Source organism: Cynocephalus volans, chromosome X (assembly GCF_027409185.1).
Source record: "Cynocephalus volans isolate mCynVol1 chromosome X, mCynVol1.pri, whole genome shotgun sequence".
NCBI lineage: Eukaryota > Metazoa > Chordata > Mammalia > Dermoptera > Cynocephalidae > Cynocephalus > Cynocephalus volans.
This window is the reverse complement of record NC_084478.1, coordinates 35,706,266-35,727,520: the sequence shown is the minus strand read 5'-3', so window position 1 is coordinate 35,727,520 and position 21,255 is coordinate 35,706,266. Positions and strand designations below refer to the sequence as shown.

General features: G+C 47.2%; 1 protein-coding gene and 1 pseudogene across 1 annotated transcript; both read right to left on the bottom strand.

The window, feature by feature from the left end:
• Nucleotides 1-572: 572 nt before the first annotated feature.
• Nucleotides 573-8,959, bottom strand: LOC134367854 (melanoma-associated antigen B5-like; annotated as a pseudogene).
• Nucleotides 8,960-13,791: 4,832 nt separating this feature from the next.
• LOC134367853 (melanoma-associated antigen B5-like) lies at nt 13,792-15,082 on the bottom strand. The gene is given in 3 exon segments (XM_063084535.1): nt 13,792-13,827; nt 13,830-14,551; nt 15,046-15,082. Coding segments are annotated over 3 exon segments (795 nt in total).
• Nucleotides 15,083-21,255: the final 6,173 nt, after the last annotated feature.

Genomic DNA, 21,255 nt, shown 5'->3' with positions numbered 1-21,255 from the left:
AATAAGTAAAGGAAACAATATTTGAAAAATAACGACCCAAAAAAGTTAATCATGTAGAACCGGAACATGAAGATGTACACTGCAGTCTTTCCAGTCCGGCCTGGGTCCTCTATTACTTAGAACATTAACTGCTTTCTTCAACTAAGGGTGGAGAATCTCCCTCAGCCTTCTCGTGCCATTGGAGAAACTGTTGGGCCCTTAAAGTTGCACTGGCCGTCGCATTAATGCAAAACCTGGCTGCACGTAGGTTTTTTCAAAGCCACTTTCCAAAGGGACGAGAAGACACTGGGGACGATATCATGGACTCTGGCCAAAAAGCACTGACCTTTCACCTTGCTGGTTTCAGCCTGGTCTCCTGAACCCCATAGGAATTCATAGCGTGGAGGTTCACACTTGTGCACCTGCCACTGCTCCAGGTACTTTTCCTACAGGAAATCTTTGGTGATGAGCTTCCTGGGCTCTTCATATATAAAGTCGCGCTCCCAGTATATACCCAAATCTTATTCAGAAATTCTCAGATCTCGTCTCTCTAATGCAGCTGCCCTTCATGAGGATCATACCCAGGAGCATCATTAGAGACGGGTCTTAGGCAACACCTTATGAACACTCAGACTCCCATTGTTGGGGAGGTCCAGTTCACTGACAAGAGCATCGAAGTGACCGCTGGGGTCAACTTCCTTCCGCTCAAGGCCAAAGGCAATCTCTGTGCACTCGGAGGTTCTCCTGAAGATTTCAGGGAAATTTCCCTTGCACTTTCTGTTGACAATGCTGCTGTTGTAATGGGCTCTTTCATTTTATACTTCTCCAGCAGGAATTGTACCAACCATTTGTGACCCTGATTAGGAGGTCTCTGCATGAGCTCTGGGTGGAGGGTGCTGCCAGGGAGGTGCTTGGTCTTTCCTCATCTTGGCTCTTGGCAGCTTCATCAGATCTTATGCATGAAATACTTGCAGAAGCAGTGGTGACGGACAGGCTCTTTGAGACTCCTGGGACACGTGAGCAGCAGGGGAGCCCTGAGGAGTACCAGGCAGAACAGGAGAGAACGAGAAGGGAGACTCTTCTTTCTCTCCTTCAGTGGGCCTTGAGACCCCAGTGGCATTTCCCATGGGCACGGAGCATACTCTTCCGACCCTGAGGCAGGACCGTGGTGAGAGACAGCAGACCGGAGAGTGGGCAGGACGGCTGGTAATGCGGGCACCTGGAGAAGGGAGAAGGAGATGGTGTGAGCACTTTCAGCAGGGAGATCCCACCTTGGCTTTAATCAAGGCCCCCTCTGCAGATTTCTGGGAGGGCACTGCTCTAGGAAGCCAGAGGGTTCCCTTGGTCAACCTGTCCCCTGATAACCCCGTGGAGGAACTTAGAGTGAGTCTCAGGCTGCAGGCTGCCAGCTCAGCTTGGGGTTTATGGGCTGAGAACAGGGGCTGGTCATGGAGCTCCCTGCGTTTTGGGGTGGGGAGTCCTCTCAGTTCACATTCAGAATCGTCAGGCCAACTGTTGACAGGGCCAGGGACCTTTTTCCTACGCTGCAATAAAGATGACAATTCAAAGCTCCCTGGAACCCACGAAAAATAAGTGAAGGTGTTTCTCAGCCCACCATCTCTGCCAGGGCTTACCCAGGGCTGTTAACTCTTGGGACCCTGTGTGTTCTGGGATCGCTGGATTCTCATTCTTATTCAGAGTTCTTATCTTGGCTCCCCGTGGGTCTGGGACCCACCCTTCCACTCCATGGTGGCTTCACCTTAAGACTAAGGATCTTTCCCTTAGACCCAATATAAAGAAGCAATGTCAGAGCCTCTGGCTGACAGCCCTGCCCTGGCTCTTTAAGTGCCGAAGGCAGGACTGGGGCTGGATTTCTTGGTGTCCCCTCTACTGGGAGGGAAAGTTTTGGTCCCCTAAGCATTCACTCAGGTTTCTCCTTCTGGCTACTGAGAAGGCCTGTAGCTCCTCTCTTCTTTGACCTGAGGACATCCCCTCATGGTAAGGTACAGAACTCTCTGAGACCCAACAGAGGGAAGCGAGGGCAGCTTTATTTGGCCACACCTGCCTGTAGCCCCTCAAGACAGAGAGCTGTGGCAGGCAAGGTCTGGCCTTGTGAAGGTGAGCTTCCTAGTGTGACTCGTAGGAGGGACTAAAATTCCTCCTTCTCTTGGCCTGTTACTGTCCGCCTCAGAACAAGGCCCTCATTTCTCTGTCATCCTGAGGAGGAATTGAGGGCTGCCTCTGCTCCACGTGTCATCTATGCCTGTATCTCCAAGGACTAACGGTAGGGGAGACATTACGTGCCTCCCCCGTTGTTAGGAGTTTTTTGTTCCACTCCTTCCTCAGGGCCCTCACCCAGACCGGTGGCACAATCTGGAAATTTTCCCAATGCTGACTCAGCCAGCCTCAGACCAAGATCCTCACCCCCCACAGTCCTCAGAGATGGAAGTCAGAGGGCATCACATCCATCCACAACTGTCTGGGTATTCTGAGAGCTAACAGCAGGGGAAAAACTCTATGTGACTCCACTGTTCTGGGGTTGGTGACCCTTTTAATTCTCCCTGAGTCAGGGTCTGGTCCTCTACCCTACAGTGACCTGAGTCCTCCAGAACTGAAAGTGAGTGGGTGACACATGTGGTTACCCCTTCCTGGGCCTTCCCAGGTCAGAAAGGGGCAGGACTTTGTGGATTCCTGTCTTTTCGGGGTTGGGTGCTCTCCTCAGTCCTCACTCAGGGTCCTTGCACTGAAAACTCATATGACCTAGAGTCCTATCCCCTTATGCTATGGCCTTTATTTCCTCGAGACTATCCGGAGGGTGTAAGAGTTGACTCATCTGGGTAGAGCTGCCTGTGCTCACCCATTGCTGACAGTAGAAGGATTCTGTGATGTTCCTGCTTATACGGTTTGAGTGGTTCCTTCAGTCCTCAGGCTCCTCAGCTTGGCCCTTGGCATGACCTGGAATTCCTCCCTGTGCAAGCCTGAGGCTGGCCCCTTAGACCAAGTGCCTCACATCCTTGAGATGGCCAAAAGGGAAGTGAACGGGGCTCATCAGTCCAGCATTTCCAGGTCTGCCAAGGACAGATATCAGTGCCAGGGCTCTGTGTGGCCACATTTGTTCTGCGAAGGGTAACATCATCCTCACTTAGGGTCATCAACTTCAGTCCTGTTTTTTTTTTTTTTTTTTTCTTTTTTTTCGTTTCAAAAATGACCAGGAAGGGGATCCCAACCCAAGCCCCAGCGTCATTAGCACCATGCTCTCCCTAGTGAGCCAACCGGCCACCCCTACACAAGGATCCGAACCGGCGGCCTTGGTGCCATCAGCACCACACTCTCCCAAGTGAGCCACGGGCCGGCCCTCAATTTCAGTCCTCTAAAGGACTAGTTTTCCACCCTCGGCTGAATGGAGCTGCTCCCATTAGACTAAGGGCTTCACAACCCTGAGACCACTCTCAGATGAGATGAGGGGGCACCTCAGCCTGCTAGCTTTGCCCTGCGCCTCTTAGGGCTGACAGCAGAGGCAGAACATGGTGCATTCCCTCTGTTCTCGGGTGAGTGGCCCCCACTCTCCTCAAACATGGTCTCACTTTGACTCCGGAACAGACAGACCTGGAACTCCACTCTCCACTGACCTGAGGCCACGCTCCTCACACCAAGGCCATCACCTTTCCGGAATCTCCAAAGTAGAAGTCAACAGGAACCACAATTGCCCTTGGCTATTGGGGTCTTCTGAGGAATGACAGCAGGGTCAGAATTGTATAAGACTGCACACTTTTGGAATTGGTGGTTCCCTCAGTCCTCATTCAGGTTTCTGTCCTTGACTCGGTGTGGGACGTGGGACGCCTCTCTACTGACCTGAGCCTGCCGGCCTCAGACCGGGGCTTCCACCTTCCTAAGAAACCAGAGGGGGAATGTCAGGGTGCGACGCTTTGGATAATTCTGCCTGGGAACTCTCTGTGGCCCCCTCTGTTATGGGGAATCCACCCATCAGCACTCAGTGTCCTTAACTTAAATCTAGGTAGGTCCTGTTAGGATCTCGTACCTGGGCACAAGTGAGGCTACTACCACCACTTCAAGGCCTTTACCTCCCTCAAACACCATTAGGGGGCACCAGACGAAATGAGAGGCCAACCAAGGCAGAAAGCAATACATAGTTCAGGAGGCCCCTACTGCTCCGGGGTGAGCGGTTCCTCATTTCTCCTTTAGGGTCCCTATCTTGATATTTATTACAGGCTGAGATTTCTCTCTTACTGACCTGAGGGTGCCACACTTACCAAAGGCTCTTATGTCCCTGCGAACCTTGAAGAGTAAATGAGATTCACAGCTTATAGCCCTGCCTTGGGCCCTCTAGGTCTGACAGTAGGCAAGGAGCTGGTTTTTTAGTGACCCCTATATTCTAGGCCACTGATCTCCAGAGCCTTTAGTTATGGTGTTCCTCATCTTGCCTCCTTTCTCTGATTAAAAGCTTCTGGGAAATGTCGCACACCATTGAGCAGGTTCACTCCTGCGAACCTTGCAGAGAATGGCTCTCTGTCCTAGGCTCCATTTGAGATGGGGAAGCTACAGCAGAAGGCAAGAGGCCCGTGACAGGTGGTGGGCTGTCAGAGAAAAAACATTGTGATCTATTCCTTTGCTTCAAAAGCCAGACATAGCCAGTCACGTAGCTTTGCTTAGAAGAGATTTGATTTCTACAGGGAGAGGGCAGACCAGGATGATTTGGTGAGCTCCTGATCTTTTTAGGTTATCTGACATTGCATAGGTAGATGATCATTTTGTCACTAGATATGATGTTTTCTTTTCTTTATATATACCATCTGTTTATTCAACATTATTATTACTCTAGCTGTGTAATACAAAATTGATTTGTGGACAGGGTCCTTTTTATCCTCTTAGATACACTTTGCAGTGGTGAGCAGAAAAATGAATTACAAGATCCAAGATCTAGCTCAAACTGGGATGACTGGAACGATGTGGGCTCTAGACGAATCCAGACCAGGGATCTAGTGCTGGCTTTGTCAATTACAAGCTCATGAGCTTGGGAAACTCACAAGTTGCTCATCTGTAATGTGAGTCTGCTAAGTCATGCCTATCTTGGAGACGTGTTGGAGTGTATGCACTGTAGATAAAGCAAAAGGCATACGGATTAGGAAATATTGGGTATTCAATGAATGGCAGTTATCGTATGATTATTTTAGTTTTTATATAGCAGTATTATTTTCTATTTTCATAATGATATAATGAGAAACAAAATTGTCAAAAGTCTTGCAAACTTTTGAGACAATTTAAACCTACAGGTGTCCCTTGAATTTAGCAGTCTTGTTTTAAAAATGTTTTAGTGAACTCATTCTGGTTCTTATTGATCACTGGATTTAATATTGACCGTTTTAAACCCAGACAATACTACCTTCCAATCAGACTTGTTTTGTTTGTTGGTTGGTTGGTTGGTTTTTATCCACTAGAGAGCAGACAATATGCAGTGCACTAGAACAGAACATTCTCAAACAATCTAAATAAATCAGGTATCTTTTATTTATACTAAAAGAAATACTAAAAGGTATAAGGCCAACGAAGATTTAAGCAGCTTTTACATTTCCGTTTTTTACTCTTTTGTTCTCCTCATATTGTGATCTCAATTATTTTACTGTGAGTTTCTTTCACATTTCCACGAAAACAGTTTGCAAACTGTGTTCACGTGCACTGAATCCAGAGCACAGGACACTTTCTTTCCTGCCCAGACAGAGATTTGTCTCTGGCTTACATATAACCACAAAGTAACTTGTAGGAGCAGCTTTCCATAGTGGAAAGAACATTTGTGTCCCCCTCAAATTCATATGCTGAATCCCTAACACTCAATGGAGGGGTATTTAGAGGCGGGGCCTTTGGGTGGCAATTCTGTTTGGTTGAATTTTAAGGTTGGAGCGAGAGTGTTGGGATTAGGGTCCCTATAAGAAGAATAGGAGACAATAGATCTCTCTCTCTCTCTCTCTCTCTCTGTCTCTCTCTCTTTTCTTACTGTCCCTCTCTCTGTCTCTCAGTCTCTCTCCCTCTCTTGCTCCGCCCCATTCTCTATCTCCCCCCTCCTCTCCCCTCTCTCCCTCTCTGTCTCTCCCCCACTCTGTCCCCCCTCCCTAATGTCCTCTTTTTTTCTCTTCTCCCTCTCCCTCTCTCCTCAATGTGATGATACAGTGAGAAGGCAACTGTCTGCAAGTTAGGATGGGCACCGTCATCAGGAACCGAACCTGCTGGCACCTTGATCTTGGATATCCCAGCCTTCAGAACTGTGAAAAATCGACTTCTATTGTTTAAGACACCCAGTCTACGGTGTTCTGTTAGCACAGCCCCAACACGCTAACTTACACAGTTTTGTCTCTCAACTCTGAAGCACACCATCTGAGGGTATGGCCGCTGCTCACCACTTCCACGAACTCATCCTGCTCACCTCACAGTTTAAATAAAAATTACATCCCACCGAAGACTTGAATTTTTCCAATGCCCCAAAGTGCCTTGTTCAGGAAATTTCCACTAGATTGCATCATAAGGAACTCCCTCAACCTCACTCATTCTTGTTACTTTACTGATAGGCCAGAGGAGAGTGCAACATCTTGTATGATGGCAGCTTAGAGGCTCAAAAGTTCTATGAGCGGGGGCTGTGTCTTCTTTATTGCAGCATCCCTAGTTCTAGCACAGAACCTTCCAAAAAGCAGATGCTCAATTACTGTTTTTGAATAAAAGAGGCAGTAAACATGAAGTCTAATTTATTCAGATTTAATTTTCCTACTACCTTGAATAAGCTAAGATAAACAAAGTATGAATCATTTAATTTTACAAAACACTAACAGAAATTTGGGAAAGCGAGGATTAACTATGTTTTAATTTTATTTCTCCATTGTATTACCCACTATTACATTTAGTTCTCCACTGTAGTTTACTGTAGGGTACTTTCAAGTGTCTAAGAAAATTCCTATTCTTATATCATATTTTCTTATCTGGGTGATAAAAATACAAACAATCAAACAAACAAACAAACCAACAACAACACAGACTTCAATAAGGGTGAGAACATTTGCTGGACTAATGGTCCAGGAGACCGTACTCGCATTGGCAGATGCCATGCCTGGCTGGGTCTACGGCTGGGGCTGTTTCTTCCTCATCTTCCATAGGCTCTGCATAATGACATAAGTAGTCCAAGGTGATGATTTCCTTGATCTTTCCCAAATGCTCCAGGACTTTCGTCTCGCTGGTTTCAACATGTGCTCTTGGACCCCACAGGAATTGATAGCACGGAGGATCACTGTTGGGGACCTGCCGGTACTCTAGGTAATTCAGCCTCACCAAATCTTGAGTGATGAGCTTCCGGGGCTCTCCGTAGATGAGGTGCTTCCTTCCAGCATATACTTTCATCTTATTCAGGCATTTCCAGATGTGTTCCTCAGTGGCACAGTTGCCATTCGTTAAGATCACACCCAGGACAATCATTAGGAGACCGGTCTTGGGAAACCCTCTGCCAGGACGCACCCTCCCGTTGTTGGGAAGTTTCAGTTTGCTGACTAGGTTATACGAGTGACTGGGTAAGTCGACTTCCACCACCTCAACTGCAAAGGCAGCGTCGACGTGTTGGGAGGCCCTCTTGAGGATCTCAGCAAACTGGTGTTTGTACTTACAGTTGATAACCTTCAGCATGTCTGCCTTCATAATGGGCTGTTTCATTCTATACTTGTAGAGCAGGAACTGCGTCAACAAAACAGCCTTCCTCATTAGAGGGTCTTCGCATGAGTTGTTAGTAGACAGTGGGTCCTCAGAGGTGCTTTTCCGTTCGTCACCTTGGCCATTGCAGCCTTCTTCACATCTAGTGCAAGAAATGCCTTCAGAAGTAGTGGTGGCGGATGGTGCTCTCTGAGGCCCCTCGGAACTGCTACATGACCCAGCAGCAGGCAGGCTCTGGCTATTATCTCCACAAAGAGAAGAGGAGGGACGGGACTCCTCTGCTGCCGCTGCTGTTGCCTGAGCACCTTTCTCACTGGCGTGGAGCTTACTTTTCCGTCTCCGAGGCATGATGACTCTGGTGAGGGACAGTGGGAAGGAGTGCTGGCAGGACGGCTGGTGATGCAGGCACCTGGACAAGAGAGAATTACATCATGTGAGCATCTTCGGCGACAGAGACCACCTTGGCTTTAACAAAGGCACCCTCCGCAGGTTTCTCTGAAGGCACTTCTCTAGAAACCTACCCAGCTCCTGTTCTTCTGGTCAGCCTGTCTCCTGACAACCCTATGGAGGAACTTAGAGTGTGTTCTAGACTGCAGGGTGCCAGCACTGCCTGGGGTGTACTGAGGAGATGGCAGCAGCCGGTAGTGGGGGGCCTTCTGTTCTGGGGGGTGAGGGTCCCCTCAGTTCATCATCTGAATGATCCCGTAAATTGTTGCCAATCCTGGGCCCCCTCTATTCTGCTGCCCTCAAGTGGACACCTCAAATCAAAGCCACGACTCACTGAGACCACAGAGGTGGAAGGGAAGGAGCTTTTCGCCCCGTCATTCCTCTTAGGGGACACCCAGCTCAAAGCCAGGCGGACTCCTCTCTGTCATGGGCTGTTTGGGGCTTCAGTTCTCATTCAGGGAATTCACCTAAGCTCCAGATAGTGCCTGTTATACATTTCTCTGCTGACCAGCGGCTGTACCCTCACACCAAAGATATCATCTCCTTTAGATTGAATATAAAGAAGTGAGGGGAAGCCTCAGTCCGACAGCCCTGCTGTGGGCCTGCAAATGATGAATGCAGGGGTGGGGCTCAGATCGTTTGTATTCCGTTCACTGGCGGGTGGTCCCATCACCCTTTCCTTTGAGCCTCGGCATGGCTTGGAACATCTCCTGAGGCCCCCTAGTAGGATACGAGGGCCGACTCACCTCCACATGGTATCCCAAGGCTGAGAATAGGGGATGGATTTGGTGGTACCCTCCTCGTCGATGTTCCCTTCAGACGTCAGGGTCATGCCCTTAACTCAAACCCTCCTACCGTGGACGTTAGGCCGTCCCCTTTAGACAAAATCCCTTACCACCACCAGCAGCAGCACCCCTCTCCCCCCTTCCCCTGTGATACCATATAGGCTTTCCTTCGCTCACTTGAGGACCCTCCTCTCAGACCTAGGACCTCACATTCCTGAGACTCTCCTTGCAGAAGTTAGCCTGACAGCCCTGCCCAGGGCCTCCCAGGGTCGACAGCAGGGGCGGGCTCTGTGCCACCTGACTCTTCTGGGAAGGATAGTCCCCTCAGAACTCACTCCGGGTTCCACTCTTGATTCCCTGCAGGGCATGCTACTCCTTCCTCTGTTGACATCAGGCCCCTTCACTCAGGCCCAAACCCTCAGCTTTCTAATATCATCACATGGGAAAGGACGGCTCACGTAGGCTCGGCCTCTATGATTGGGACCTCCGGGAGTTGCAAACAGGAGCTGGGTGTGACTCTCGCCTAAGTTTTCCTCCTAGACTGTCAGGGTACGATTCTCCTCCGCTGAACAGGGGCCTCCCACTTTTACCACAGCCCTCCCCTTCCCGAGACTCGAGAGGGAGGATTGAGCGCCCATCTTGGCCGGCCCACTCCCTTCAGAGCTCCTGAGACTGAGAACGGGGGCGCGGTGGCTTTGTGGGAGAGCGGGCTGGGCAGTCTTCTGAGGGGTGGTTCTCTCGTTCTCACTCAAGCTCCTCACCTGGACTCCAGTCAGAGTCGGGGACTCCTCACCCACATGCGATGAGGCCTCTGCCTTAGGCAACGTCCCGCACCCTCCTGAGACGCCCTCAGAGGAAGTCAGTGCAACAAGTGCAAGGGCCTCTCAAGGACGATTGCAGGGGCGGCATCTCTGGCGCCCCCGCTGTTCTGGAGTGGGGCTCGCTCAGTCTCCTAGAGGATTCGCGACTCCACTCCTCTTAGAGCCTTAGGCTCTTCCTTCTGCCACCTCCTGGACTTGCAAGCCTTTCGCATCCCTGAGACCCTCCTTGCAGAGGTCAGCCTGACAACACTGCCTCAGCCCTCTAGTTCTCAGAGCGGGTGAACGGGAGTCTCCGTATGGCCCCCTGTATGATCGGGTGTTGTTCTCCTTGGTTGGCATTCAGCCAGGTCCTTATCCTGGCTCCTGTCTCTTTAACGAAAGCCTAACCGGGAAATGCCACATCCCTGCAAACTCTTGAGCAGGGTCCCAACTTCAAATCTTGCAGAGAATAGGTCTGTGTCCCCGGAGTGATGTGAGATGGGGAAGCTGAAGTACATGGCAGAAAGCCAGGGGTAGGAGGTGGCTGTCACTGACTGCCCTGTTCCTTCTCTCCATCACTCAGAGGGTTCTAAACGATTTATTTACCACAGCCTCTGGACTGCGCTGGATAATTTTGTGAGATCCCAACCCTTTGAGGTTAACTGACATTGCATAGGTCGACCTTCATATTGGTACCAAATATCCTGTCCTCCTTTACATTATTCAAGCCTCTCATCTCTTTTGCTCTTCTTACCGCCGTGGCCATGTATTCCAGGGCGGTCCTTTGGGCACAAAATCCTATTTTTCTTTAATTGCCTGACATATATTTTGGGGTAGTGAGGAGAAAAGTGGATAAGATATACAAGGTCATCTTCAAAATGAGATTAATGGATGAATACAGGTCAGAGGTCCACTCTCACTCTGTCACTTTCTACCTTGTGAATATGACAATAAGGCTAGTTCGTTTTCTGCCCATTGAATTTCGTAAACCCTGTTATGCACGCAATGTTCATGTCCCTCCAAAATTCAAATGCAGAAGTCCTAGTTCCCAATGTGAAAGTATTAGAAAGGGGAGCCTCTACAATATTATTAGTTTTAGGCGAGGCCATGTGAGTGGGTCACCTGGGATAGGATCAGTGCTCTTATGGGAAGAGAGCAGAAAGCTTGCACTCCGTCTCTCTCCACCACGTGAGGAGACAGCAAGAAGTCAGGTGTCTGCAAGGTAGCCCTCACCAGGAACCGAATATGCCAGCACCATGATCTTGGACTTTGCGGCCTTTGGAACCTCAGAAAATCAAATTTTTTTGTGTAAGACGCCCAGTCTGTGGTATTCTGTTGTAGCTGCCATAACTATTTATGACAGATCATTTTTCTAGGACCACAGGAATCCATGTACTGTATAAAAAGCACCTATTATGATGACTCACACCCATTGGGTGTTTATGAAATGGCAGTTATGATGAATTTTACCCAGAAAATAAATAGCACCCTCCTATTTGGGAATTTTTTTGTTTTCTTAATGCCTGATATGTCAGAGAACATGCCATTTCAAAGAAGTCCAAGTCAGCCAAGAAATTGCTTTAGCAATTGAAATTAGATTTTCCCTATTAGGGCATCTGTTATTTTACCTGGAGGTAGGCGGTTCTTCTCCGTATAGATACAAGTCAAAGCCCCTAGAATTTTTTCAGGTATGAATTCCTTCCGTGCTTCCCAGTTAACCTTCCATCCAAACCACCTCTACTTTCTTCAGGTCTTCCGCACCAAAATTTAGCCCTCCTTTAGAATGTGCCAAATGTCACTCAAGATAACACAATTAGAATGCCCTTTTAATGCAGTGGAATCTGGTTCTCCAAGACCAAGGCACAAAGCGGCCAGCACAGTGGCTTCTGTGCAACTCACCTCACCATTAAGTATTCAGAAACTCCAAAAACACAATGTGCATGGAACACTTAGTTTGTGCACTGTGTTCCACTGTACTGAGAGGAGAGCAAAGACACCTTCTCTTCATGCCTGTTTTAGTTTGTTTTGTGTTGCTATAACAGAATACCTGAAACTGTGTAATTTGTAAAGAAGAGAGGTTTATTTGGTTGACGATTCTGGGACAGCTGCATCTTGCATGGGCCTGAGGCTGCTTCTACTCACGGCCGAAAGTGGCAGACAGCTGGCGGGTACAAGCAGATCACATGGCGAGAGGAAGCGACAGAGAGAGAGAGGAGGTGCCCGGGTCCTTTAAACCAGCAGCTCTCACAGGAGCTAATAGAGCGGGACTCACTCGCTACTCCTCCTCCCCCAGGGAGACCATTATTCCATTCATGAGGAATCGGCCCCAATGTCTCAATTGGTTTCCAACACAGCCACATTGGAGATCAAATTTCCACATGTGTTTTGGAGGGGACAACACATCCAAAATCCATCAATGCCTATGTGGGCTAAATTGTGTCCCCACAAATTTATATGCTAAAGTCCTAACCCCCAGTACCTCAGAGAACATGATTATACTTGGAGATCAGTTCTTTAAAGAGGTGACTGATTTAAAATGAGACATTCCGGTGAGCCCTAAGACAACAAGACAAACATCTTTCTAAGAACACAGAAGGAAACACCGGGGATGTACACACATAAGGAGACAACCATGTGAATAGGCGGCAAGTGGGCAGTCTTCTGCAAACCAAGGGAAGAGGCCTCAGGGAAAACCAATCCTGCAGGCACCTTGATCTTGGACTTCCAGTCTCCACAAGTGTGAGAAAATTAATTTCACATGTTTAAGCCACCCCGTCTATGGTGATTTTTATGGCAGCCCTAAGAAACTAACACATTGGCCTAAACAGAGATATTTTCTGGATTATCTCTGATGCTAAAGTAATCCATAAGAGCATGCTTTGATGCCTTTCTGTTTGCTCCACTGGCGAGGAAGGAATTCCCACACTCCGGTTCTCTGTTATCCAAAGGCAGAACCCTGGACACCGGAGAGATGAGGCAGACAGCAGGTAATCACATGTTCTCATACACTCACAGCCTGAGGGAGAAGATCTCCACCTGTCACACAGGGCATCATGAGGGTTGCACTTAGGAACAGACTAAATAAGTGGAGTGTGTGGGAGGCTGGACGTGGAGATCAAGCGGAAATGGTGGTCTCCAGTGCCCATGGGAGAATGTGAGTGGCTTGCTTAAATATGTCCACCAATAGGGAGTGGAATAAGGAAGATCTGTGCCTGGTCCCCTTGGTTAAAAATGGTTCTTTGCTAGGGGACCTTATGTGCAAGTACAGTGTACAGAGGACAACTTGAAGTTAGGCCATTCGAGGCCCCACTGGTTTTGCCTCATGTCAAGGCAGCATGGATTGTTGGGCCTTAATTTTAGTACTTACACTTCCGTGCAGTTTCCCATTCAAGGCATTTCTCCCCTGAATTTGAGCCACATCATCTGAGGCTCTGGCCTCTACTCAACAGTCCCACCGTCTCATCTACTGCACTATGCACATTAATTTTCAGAGTTACATCATATCGATTAATTTCTCATTTCCCGACAATCGACTTTGTACTTACTGCACTCTCTTGGAACACCCCTCTTCTCTCCCATTCTTTTTTCTTGCCTGTAAGTCCAAAGGAGTATATCAACAATCTCCTTTTTGATTTCAGCTTCCAGCTTCTAACATTTTATTGGCAGAAGCCGGGTCTTCACATCAGCATCCCCACTGCTAGCACCGAGCCTTCCAAAGAGCAGATGCTCAGTTGCTGTTTGGTGAATAAGAGAGAGAGTGAGCAAGAGGTCTAACTTATTGAGATTTTGTTTCTGCTACCAATTTTAATAAGCTAACCATATCAAGGTATAAATAATTTAATTTTACAAAAAAGAAACACTAACGAGAATGAGGGAAACCGGGAATGACCGTGTTTTATTTTGTTTCTATTCGGTTATGGCCAGTGTTTTTTTGTGGGGTTCTTTCATATTCCCCCAAAAATCCCTACTGTAATGTCATACTTTTTTGTCAGGATGACAAAGAAAAAGAGAAACCTTAGACTTCAGTAGATGTGGGAGAAGCTCCTGGACGTGGTGGTGCCATATGCCGGGCCACATCGTTAGTGCCAGGCCCAGCTGCAATTTTGGCCCGGACTATCTCTTTCTCGAATCTCAAAGCTTCTTCATACTGTGTTGAGATGGCACTAGGAACAATATCATGGACCTTGGCCACAGACTCGAGAACTTTCACTTTTCCGTTTTCAGCTTGGGCTCTTGGACCCCACAGGAATTCGTAGCGTGGAGGATCACCGTTGGGCACCTGCTGGTACTCCAGGAACTTCAGCCTCACCAAATCTTGGGTGATGTGTTTCCTCTGCTCTCCATAGATGAAGTGCTTCGTTCCAGCATATACTCTCATGATATTCAGGAATTTCCAGAAGTCTTCCTCAGGGGCACAGTTGACCTTCACAAAGATCCCACCCAGGAGATCCATAAGGACACGTGTTTTGGGTAACCCTCTACCAGCATGAATTCTTGCATTGCTGGGGAGTTTTGGTTTGCTGACAAGGTCATACGAGTGACTGGTTGAGTCGATTTCGTTCACATCCACTGCAAAAACAACCTCAATTTGCTCAGAAGCCGTCTTGAGGATCTCAGCAACTGCTCCTCGTGCTTCACATCAATAATCATCCGCAGCTCTGCGTTCATAAATGGGTTGTTTCATTTTATACCTGTATAAGAGGAACTCCTCCAACAAACCCACCTTCACAGTCACGCAGTCCGTACATATGCTCTCATCGAAGGTTGAGGCCTCTGAGCAACACGGATATTCTTCATCTTTGCTGTTATCCCCTTCGTTAGATCCTGCGTCAAAAACATCTGCACAGGTAGTGGTGGTGGATGGTGCTCCCCATGGTTCCTGGGAAGTTCTACCTGACCCAGCAACAGCTGAGCTCTAGGGAATATCCCTGAGAACAGGAGAGGAAGAGGGGTGGGTCCTTTCTTCTTTCACTGTGGCCCTGGCCCGAGGACCCCATGACCCTGGAAATCATCTTCGGCCTGGTGACATGTCTCACAGGTGTGGACCATGAGGCATGATGACCTTGCTCAGGACCAGCAAGCAGGCATTTGGGTAGCAGAACAGATGGTGAGGGCCCACTGAAGGAGGAAGGGCGACAGGGATGGTGCAACTTCTCCATGGAAATTCCACCGTGGCTACAACGAAGACTACAAGAAAGGCTCCTGAGAGGGCAGTCTGCAGGGATCTCTCTAGGGTCTTGTTCTCCTGAGACCCTTCTTGCAGAAGTCAGCCTGACAGAACTGCCGAAGGCCTCCCAGAGATTATGGCAGGGGCCGGCTCTGTGCCACCTCACTTTTCTGGGGGTTGTGGTCCTCTAAGTCGGCATGCATGGCTGTGCATTTGCTTCCTTGCAGGACATGGGGCACCTCCCTCCTCTGACCTAGGTCTCAAAGCATCAGATCAAGGTTCTGATTCTCTGAGGCCCCAGAAGGAGAAGTCAGGGAATGCTATATGAGGATACCCATCTTCACCGTTCCAGGGGTGACATCAAGAATCAGGCTCTTTGGGGCTCTCTCTGTTCAGGGTAGGGCTGTGCCCTCAGTCCTCGTTCAGGGTTTTCACCTCGACTTCTTGCAGGCACCGGATTTCCTCTTTCGTTCAACGTCAGGTTACTCAATGTACAATAAGGCTCTCATGTTCATGATAAGCCTGTACAATAAGTGAGGAAATACTCAGACTGACAGCCCTGCTTCAGCCTTCTAGGTCTGAGAGAAGACACAGGCTGGTCTCTCTGTGACTCCATTTATTATGGGGTATTAGTCTCTTCACTTCTCATTCATCAGAGTCTTCGTCTTGGTCCCTGTACCTTCTATGAGAGGCTTTTGGGGAAATGCCATATCACTTCAATCTCTTGATTAGTTTCCCTTCTGCAAACCTTGCAGGGGAAAGGCTGTGTCCCAGGAGTGATGTCAGATGGCGAGGCCAAAGCAGAAGCAGAGAGCCCAGGACGGGTGTCGTGCTGACAGAAAAAAAAGACACACACACACACACACACACACACACACACACACACCCATACTGATTTATGACTTTGCTTCACCAGCCAGACATAGCCACTTATTTAACTTCTCTTCAAATATATCTACTTTCTTTAGGGAAGGACTATGCCTAATGATTTTGTGAGCCCCAAATCTTTTGAGTTTTACCAAAGCTGATTTCGTAGATGATGAAAGTGTCAACAAATAACTCCTTTCTCCTTTCACACCTCACATTTACTTTAGTATTTTTATTGCTTATCCCTTGGGCTATGTATTCCAAAACAGTACTTTGGGTATGCTTTTTATCACCTGTAATACATTTTGAGGTAATGAGCAAAAAAATAAATTAGTGACAAAAGGTCTGCCTGAGGCTGGGAGTGGGGACCACTGGGGACTCTGGAGGAATTCAGAGCCGGGGTCTAGTCCAGGGCCTATGCCACTTGCGAGCCTTGTGAATCTGAGAAAATTGCAAGTTCTTCATCTGCAGAATAAATCTGATAAATCCTATCATGAAGGACTTCGGCACATACGCGATGCGTACGAAACACCTGGCACAGTGTTGGGCAATGGTTGGGTCTTTAATGAACTACCAAGATTATTTTGATCCAAGATGATAACAACCTTCCCTCACAGAATATTACTTCCAGAATATATAAGAGAATATGCAACTGCAAACCACATAGAAATCCACATCACCCCAAATGCTGCTGAGCATAAGAAGTGTGCCCCCATTTGAGCATCCATCATTTAATTTAGTTGTGGGGTTGTGTTCTCTAGCTGGAGGCAAATCAAGTTTCATGTTTTGTGTCGGGGACCGACAACCTCCCTCCAAGGTGCCTTTCCTTCTAAGCCACCTCTATTTCCATTCATTTCATCATCAGCAAAAATCGACCCCTCCAGTAGAAGTTCACAAATTACACTCAGAATAATCTAATGGACATCCCCTTTTTTACTTTTCTTTTATTTTATTTTTTTGTCTTTTTCGTGACCGGCACTCAGCCAGTGAGTGCACCGGCCATTCCTATATAGGATCCGAACCCGCAGCAGGAGCATTGCTGCGCTCCCAGCGCCAGACTCTCCCGAGTGTGCCACAGGGTCGGCCCTTGAAATGCCCTTTTAATGGAGTGTGTTCTAGCTAGTCCTAGCCCATGACAAGAGTGACAGTTCTGTGGGTTCTCAGCATCTCATCTCAAGGTGGTGTCACTCATATTTCCCAGAAACTCACTCGACATCATGTGCCCAAAACACCCAGTGTGTGCACTGTATTCACGTGCACTGATACATGCGCTTGGGAAGCCTTCCACTCCTACTGCAGATGAGGATTACTTTCTGGTATGCACAAAATTGCAAAGTAACTGTGAGGCACAGTTTCCCATACCTGGCATAGTCTCTGAACGCTGAGATGAAGCATCTGGGGGCCTGGCCCCTTTCCATTCAAACCACCCTTATTTTTATTCATTTCATCACCACCCAAAATCAAGACCTTCTTGAGAGTTGGACGAATTACACTCAAGATAACCTAATTATATCAACGCCCTGTTAGGGAGTGGGCTCTGACTCTCCCAGCACAGGACAAAGAATACTGGCACAGTGGTTCTTGACATCTCATTTCAAGCGAGTATCACCCTTATTTCTCAGAATCAATCTGGAGAAATAGTGCAGAAAACACCTCGCTTGTGCACTCTGGTCACCTACATTGCGTCAAGAGTTCAGGACACTTACCATCCCTGGCCCAGGTGGAGATTCCCTCTGTTTTACCCAAGGTTCCAAAGTAATTGTTAGGAACAGTTTTCCTTCCCACCTTTTAGTCTCTAAACTCTGAGACCCACCATTTGAGGGTCTGTCCCCTGCTCACAGTTCTCACAGCCTTATCTAGCCGACCATTCCGCTTAACTTGAAATATCCTTCTTTAAAGAAATGGTAGTGTCCCAGAGCTTCAAACTGCCTTGCTTCAAGGTATTTCACCTTGACTGCTCTCATCTGGGACCTTCCCTCTAACTCACCCCTTCTTCATACTTGCCATTTAGTTAGATCTTGAGTCTCACCGTCTTATATAATGGCAGCCTGACTCTCAGAATCTGTGGGCAGTGGCTCAGGCTTTTTCCTACCATCCTCAGTACTAGCATGAGGCCTTCCAAAGAAGAGATGCTAAATTAATGGTTGCGGAAAAAGAGAGACAGGAGCAAGATGTCTGATATATTATGATTTAATTTCTCCCACAGTCTTGAATAAGCTAGGGAAATCCAGGTATATAACTCTTAGTTTAACAAAAATACTAAAATAACAACACAACCAAAATTTACCAACACTTATTTTATGATTTTCTCTTTTTCTTGACTGTAGGGATTTGCCAGCAGGATTTGTTTACAGATCCATGAAAATCCCTGTTCCATTGCAATGTTACCATGTTCTAGATTATAAAAAATGATATAAGTTTTCTACAATTTGTATAATATCAAAACTCTAATTTATACACCTCATTAACAACAATAAATGTGTGGTCCATAGGATTTATAATCTTATGCTCTGAAATTAAGTATGGACGTAAAGAATCAAGTAGAAGGCGATAAAGCATTAATTCCGACAATTTTCTTTGAAACTTGATATCTATACATGTTTTCATGTAAAGGACATGAGGAGGAATGTGTCAATAGTTTATTTGGAATTATTCAATCACCTCAGGTTATCTTATACTTTTCCAAGCTTTTAAAAATCATTTATTGTCTTCCTGTAAGTATTTCCCTGTTTATTTTTTTTCTTTTTATTTGAGCTCTGATTTCTGTGGGGTGACCTTGTCCCTTGACCTTAAGTGTTCATAAACTGTTGCTTAAATGGCAGTGTAAGTTAACTGCCACTCAACCATCATACGTACCCTGCGAATGTTTTCCAATAGTCTTTTTTCAACAAGACCTGGTCTGCTGGCATGGAGGGACCATTCCATGTTAGCCTCAAATCAAACAGATAAACGAGGAATACTTTGTGTTCCTTCTCACCCCTTCCTTTTACCTCCAATCGCCAACTATTCAAGTGTTGTTATCCTTTTTTCCTGTTTTTTTTTGTTTTTTTTTTTTTCCAATCCAGCTAGGGAGAGTCTTGCTGAACGCCCTTCTCTGGCTTCTAGAAGTGCTGGCTTCTACGTGAGGAGGTGTGAGGCTTTCCTTGCCTCTTTTTTCTTACTATCTGAAAGAGCATTCTGAGGAATATTGAAGACATCTTAAGGTCCAGACACTCTCTACTCTGTCTTTCTATTTATTTATTTGTTTGTTTGTTTCTTTCTTTCTTTATTCTGTCCTTCTTTTTAGAAACCATCCCCAGCCTCCCCAGATGATTACCATTCTCAAAATGCTTTGTAAGATGGGAGAAAGGGAGTGGAAATATATATATATATGTAAATACATATATTAAATATATATGTGTGTGTGTGTGTGTATGTATACGTGTATAAATATAGTATATATTTTACTAACCTTTCTTCTGGGTCCCTCCTCTGGCTATTGGAGTTCTGATAGAAGAGGAACTCGAGGTCTGTGTGAAGATAGTAGGATACGTAAGTCTTCTGCCTGCTGATGTGCTTGAAATTGCGGAGTTCACAAGATCTAGTAGTTTTGTACAGAGGGCAAATGAGAGGCACTTTATCCAGTCCCCAAAGAATTTCTAATCGTGTAACTGATAATTCATCTAGAAAAACCTGAATTTTTCATCTTTGAAAAAATGGGGCTTCCTGGACCTCACAGAATATTATTTGTCCACAGTGCTCTTCTATTTTATACTGTGAAGAGGTTTATTATTATGCACAAAAGAGCAGTTGGAAATCTGGTCTCTTGCAATAAACAAGAAGACCTTTACTTGGACAAAGATGTTGCATTAATAAAACACTATGATAATAGAAAATAAGGCTTTGATGCAAGTTGCAAACAAGGTTTTGAAATATGTAAGTAAATAAGTAAAGGAAACAGTATTTGAAAAATCATGACCAAAAAAATTTAGTCATGTAGAACCGGAACACAAAGAAGATGTACACTGCAGTCTTTCCAGTCTGGCCCGGGTCCTCTATTACTTAGAACATTAACTGATTTCTTCAGCTGAGGGTGGAGAATCTCCCTCAGCCTTCTGGTGACATGGGAGAAACTCCTGACTTGGGCCCTGAAAGTTGCACTGGCCGTGACTTTAGTGCAAAACCTGGCTGCATGTAGGTTTTTTCAAAGCCACTTTACAATGGGACGAGAAGACACTGGGGACGATATCATGGACTCTGGCCAAAAAGCACTAACCTTTCATCTTGCTGGTTTCAGCCTGGTCTCCTGAACCCCATAGGAATTCATAGCGTGGAGGTTCACTCTTGTGCACCTGCCACTGCTCCAGGTACTTTTCCTACAGCAAATCTTTGGTGATGAGCTTCCTGGGCTCTTCATATATAAAGTCGCTCTCCCAGGATATGCCCAAATCTTATTCAGAAATTCTCAGATCTCCTCTCTCTAATGCAGCTGCCCTTCATGAGGATCACACCCAGGAGCATCATTAGAGACGGGTCTTAGGCAACACCTTATGAACACTCAGACTCCCATTGTTGGAGAGGTTCAGTTCACTGATAAGAGCATCAAAGTGACTGCTGGGGACATCTTCCTCTCGCTCAAGGCCAAAGGGAAAGATGTGCACTCGGAGGTTCTCCTGAAGATTTCAGGGAAATTTCCCTTGCACTTTCTGTTGACAATGCTGCATTTGTAATGGGCTCTTTCATTTTATACTTCTCCAGCAGGAATTGTACCAACCATTAGTGACCCTGATTAGAAAGTCTCTGCATGAGCCTCTGGGTGGAGGGTGCTGCCAGGGAGGTGCTTGGTCTTTCCTCATCTTGGCTCTTGGCAGCTTCATCAGATCTTATGCATGAAATACTTGCAGAAGCAGTGGTGACGGACAGGCTCTATGAGACTCCTGGGACACGTCAGCAGCAGGGGAGCCCTGAGGAGTACCAGGCAGAACAGGAGAGAACGAGAAGGGAGACTCTTCTTTCTCTCCTTCAGCGGGCCTTGAGACCCCAGTGGCATTTCCCATGGGCACGGAGCATACTCTTCCGCCCCGGAGGCAGGACCGTGGTGAGAGACAGCAGACCGGAGAGTGGGCAGGACGGCTGGTAATGCAGGCACCTGGAGAAGGGAGAAGGAGATGGTGTGAGCACTTTCAGCAGGGAGATCCCACCTTGGCTTTAATCAAGGCTCCATCTGCAGATTTCTGGGAGGGCACTGCTCTAGGAAGCCGCAGGGCTCCTGTTCTCTTGGTCAACCTGTCCCCTGATAACCCCGTGGAGGAACTTAGAGTGAGTCTTAGGCTGCAGCTGCCAGCTCACCTTGGGGCTTAGGGTCTGACAGCAGGGGCTGGTCGTGGAGCTCCCTGCGTTTTGGGGTGGGGAGTCCTCTCCGTTCACATTCAGAATCGTCATGCCAACTGTTGACAGGGCCTGGGACCTTTTTCCTATGCTGCAATAAACATGACACTTCAAAGCTCCCTGGAACCCCTGAAAAGTAAGT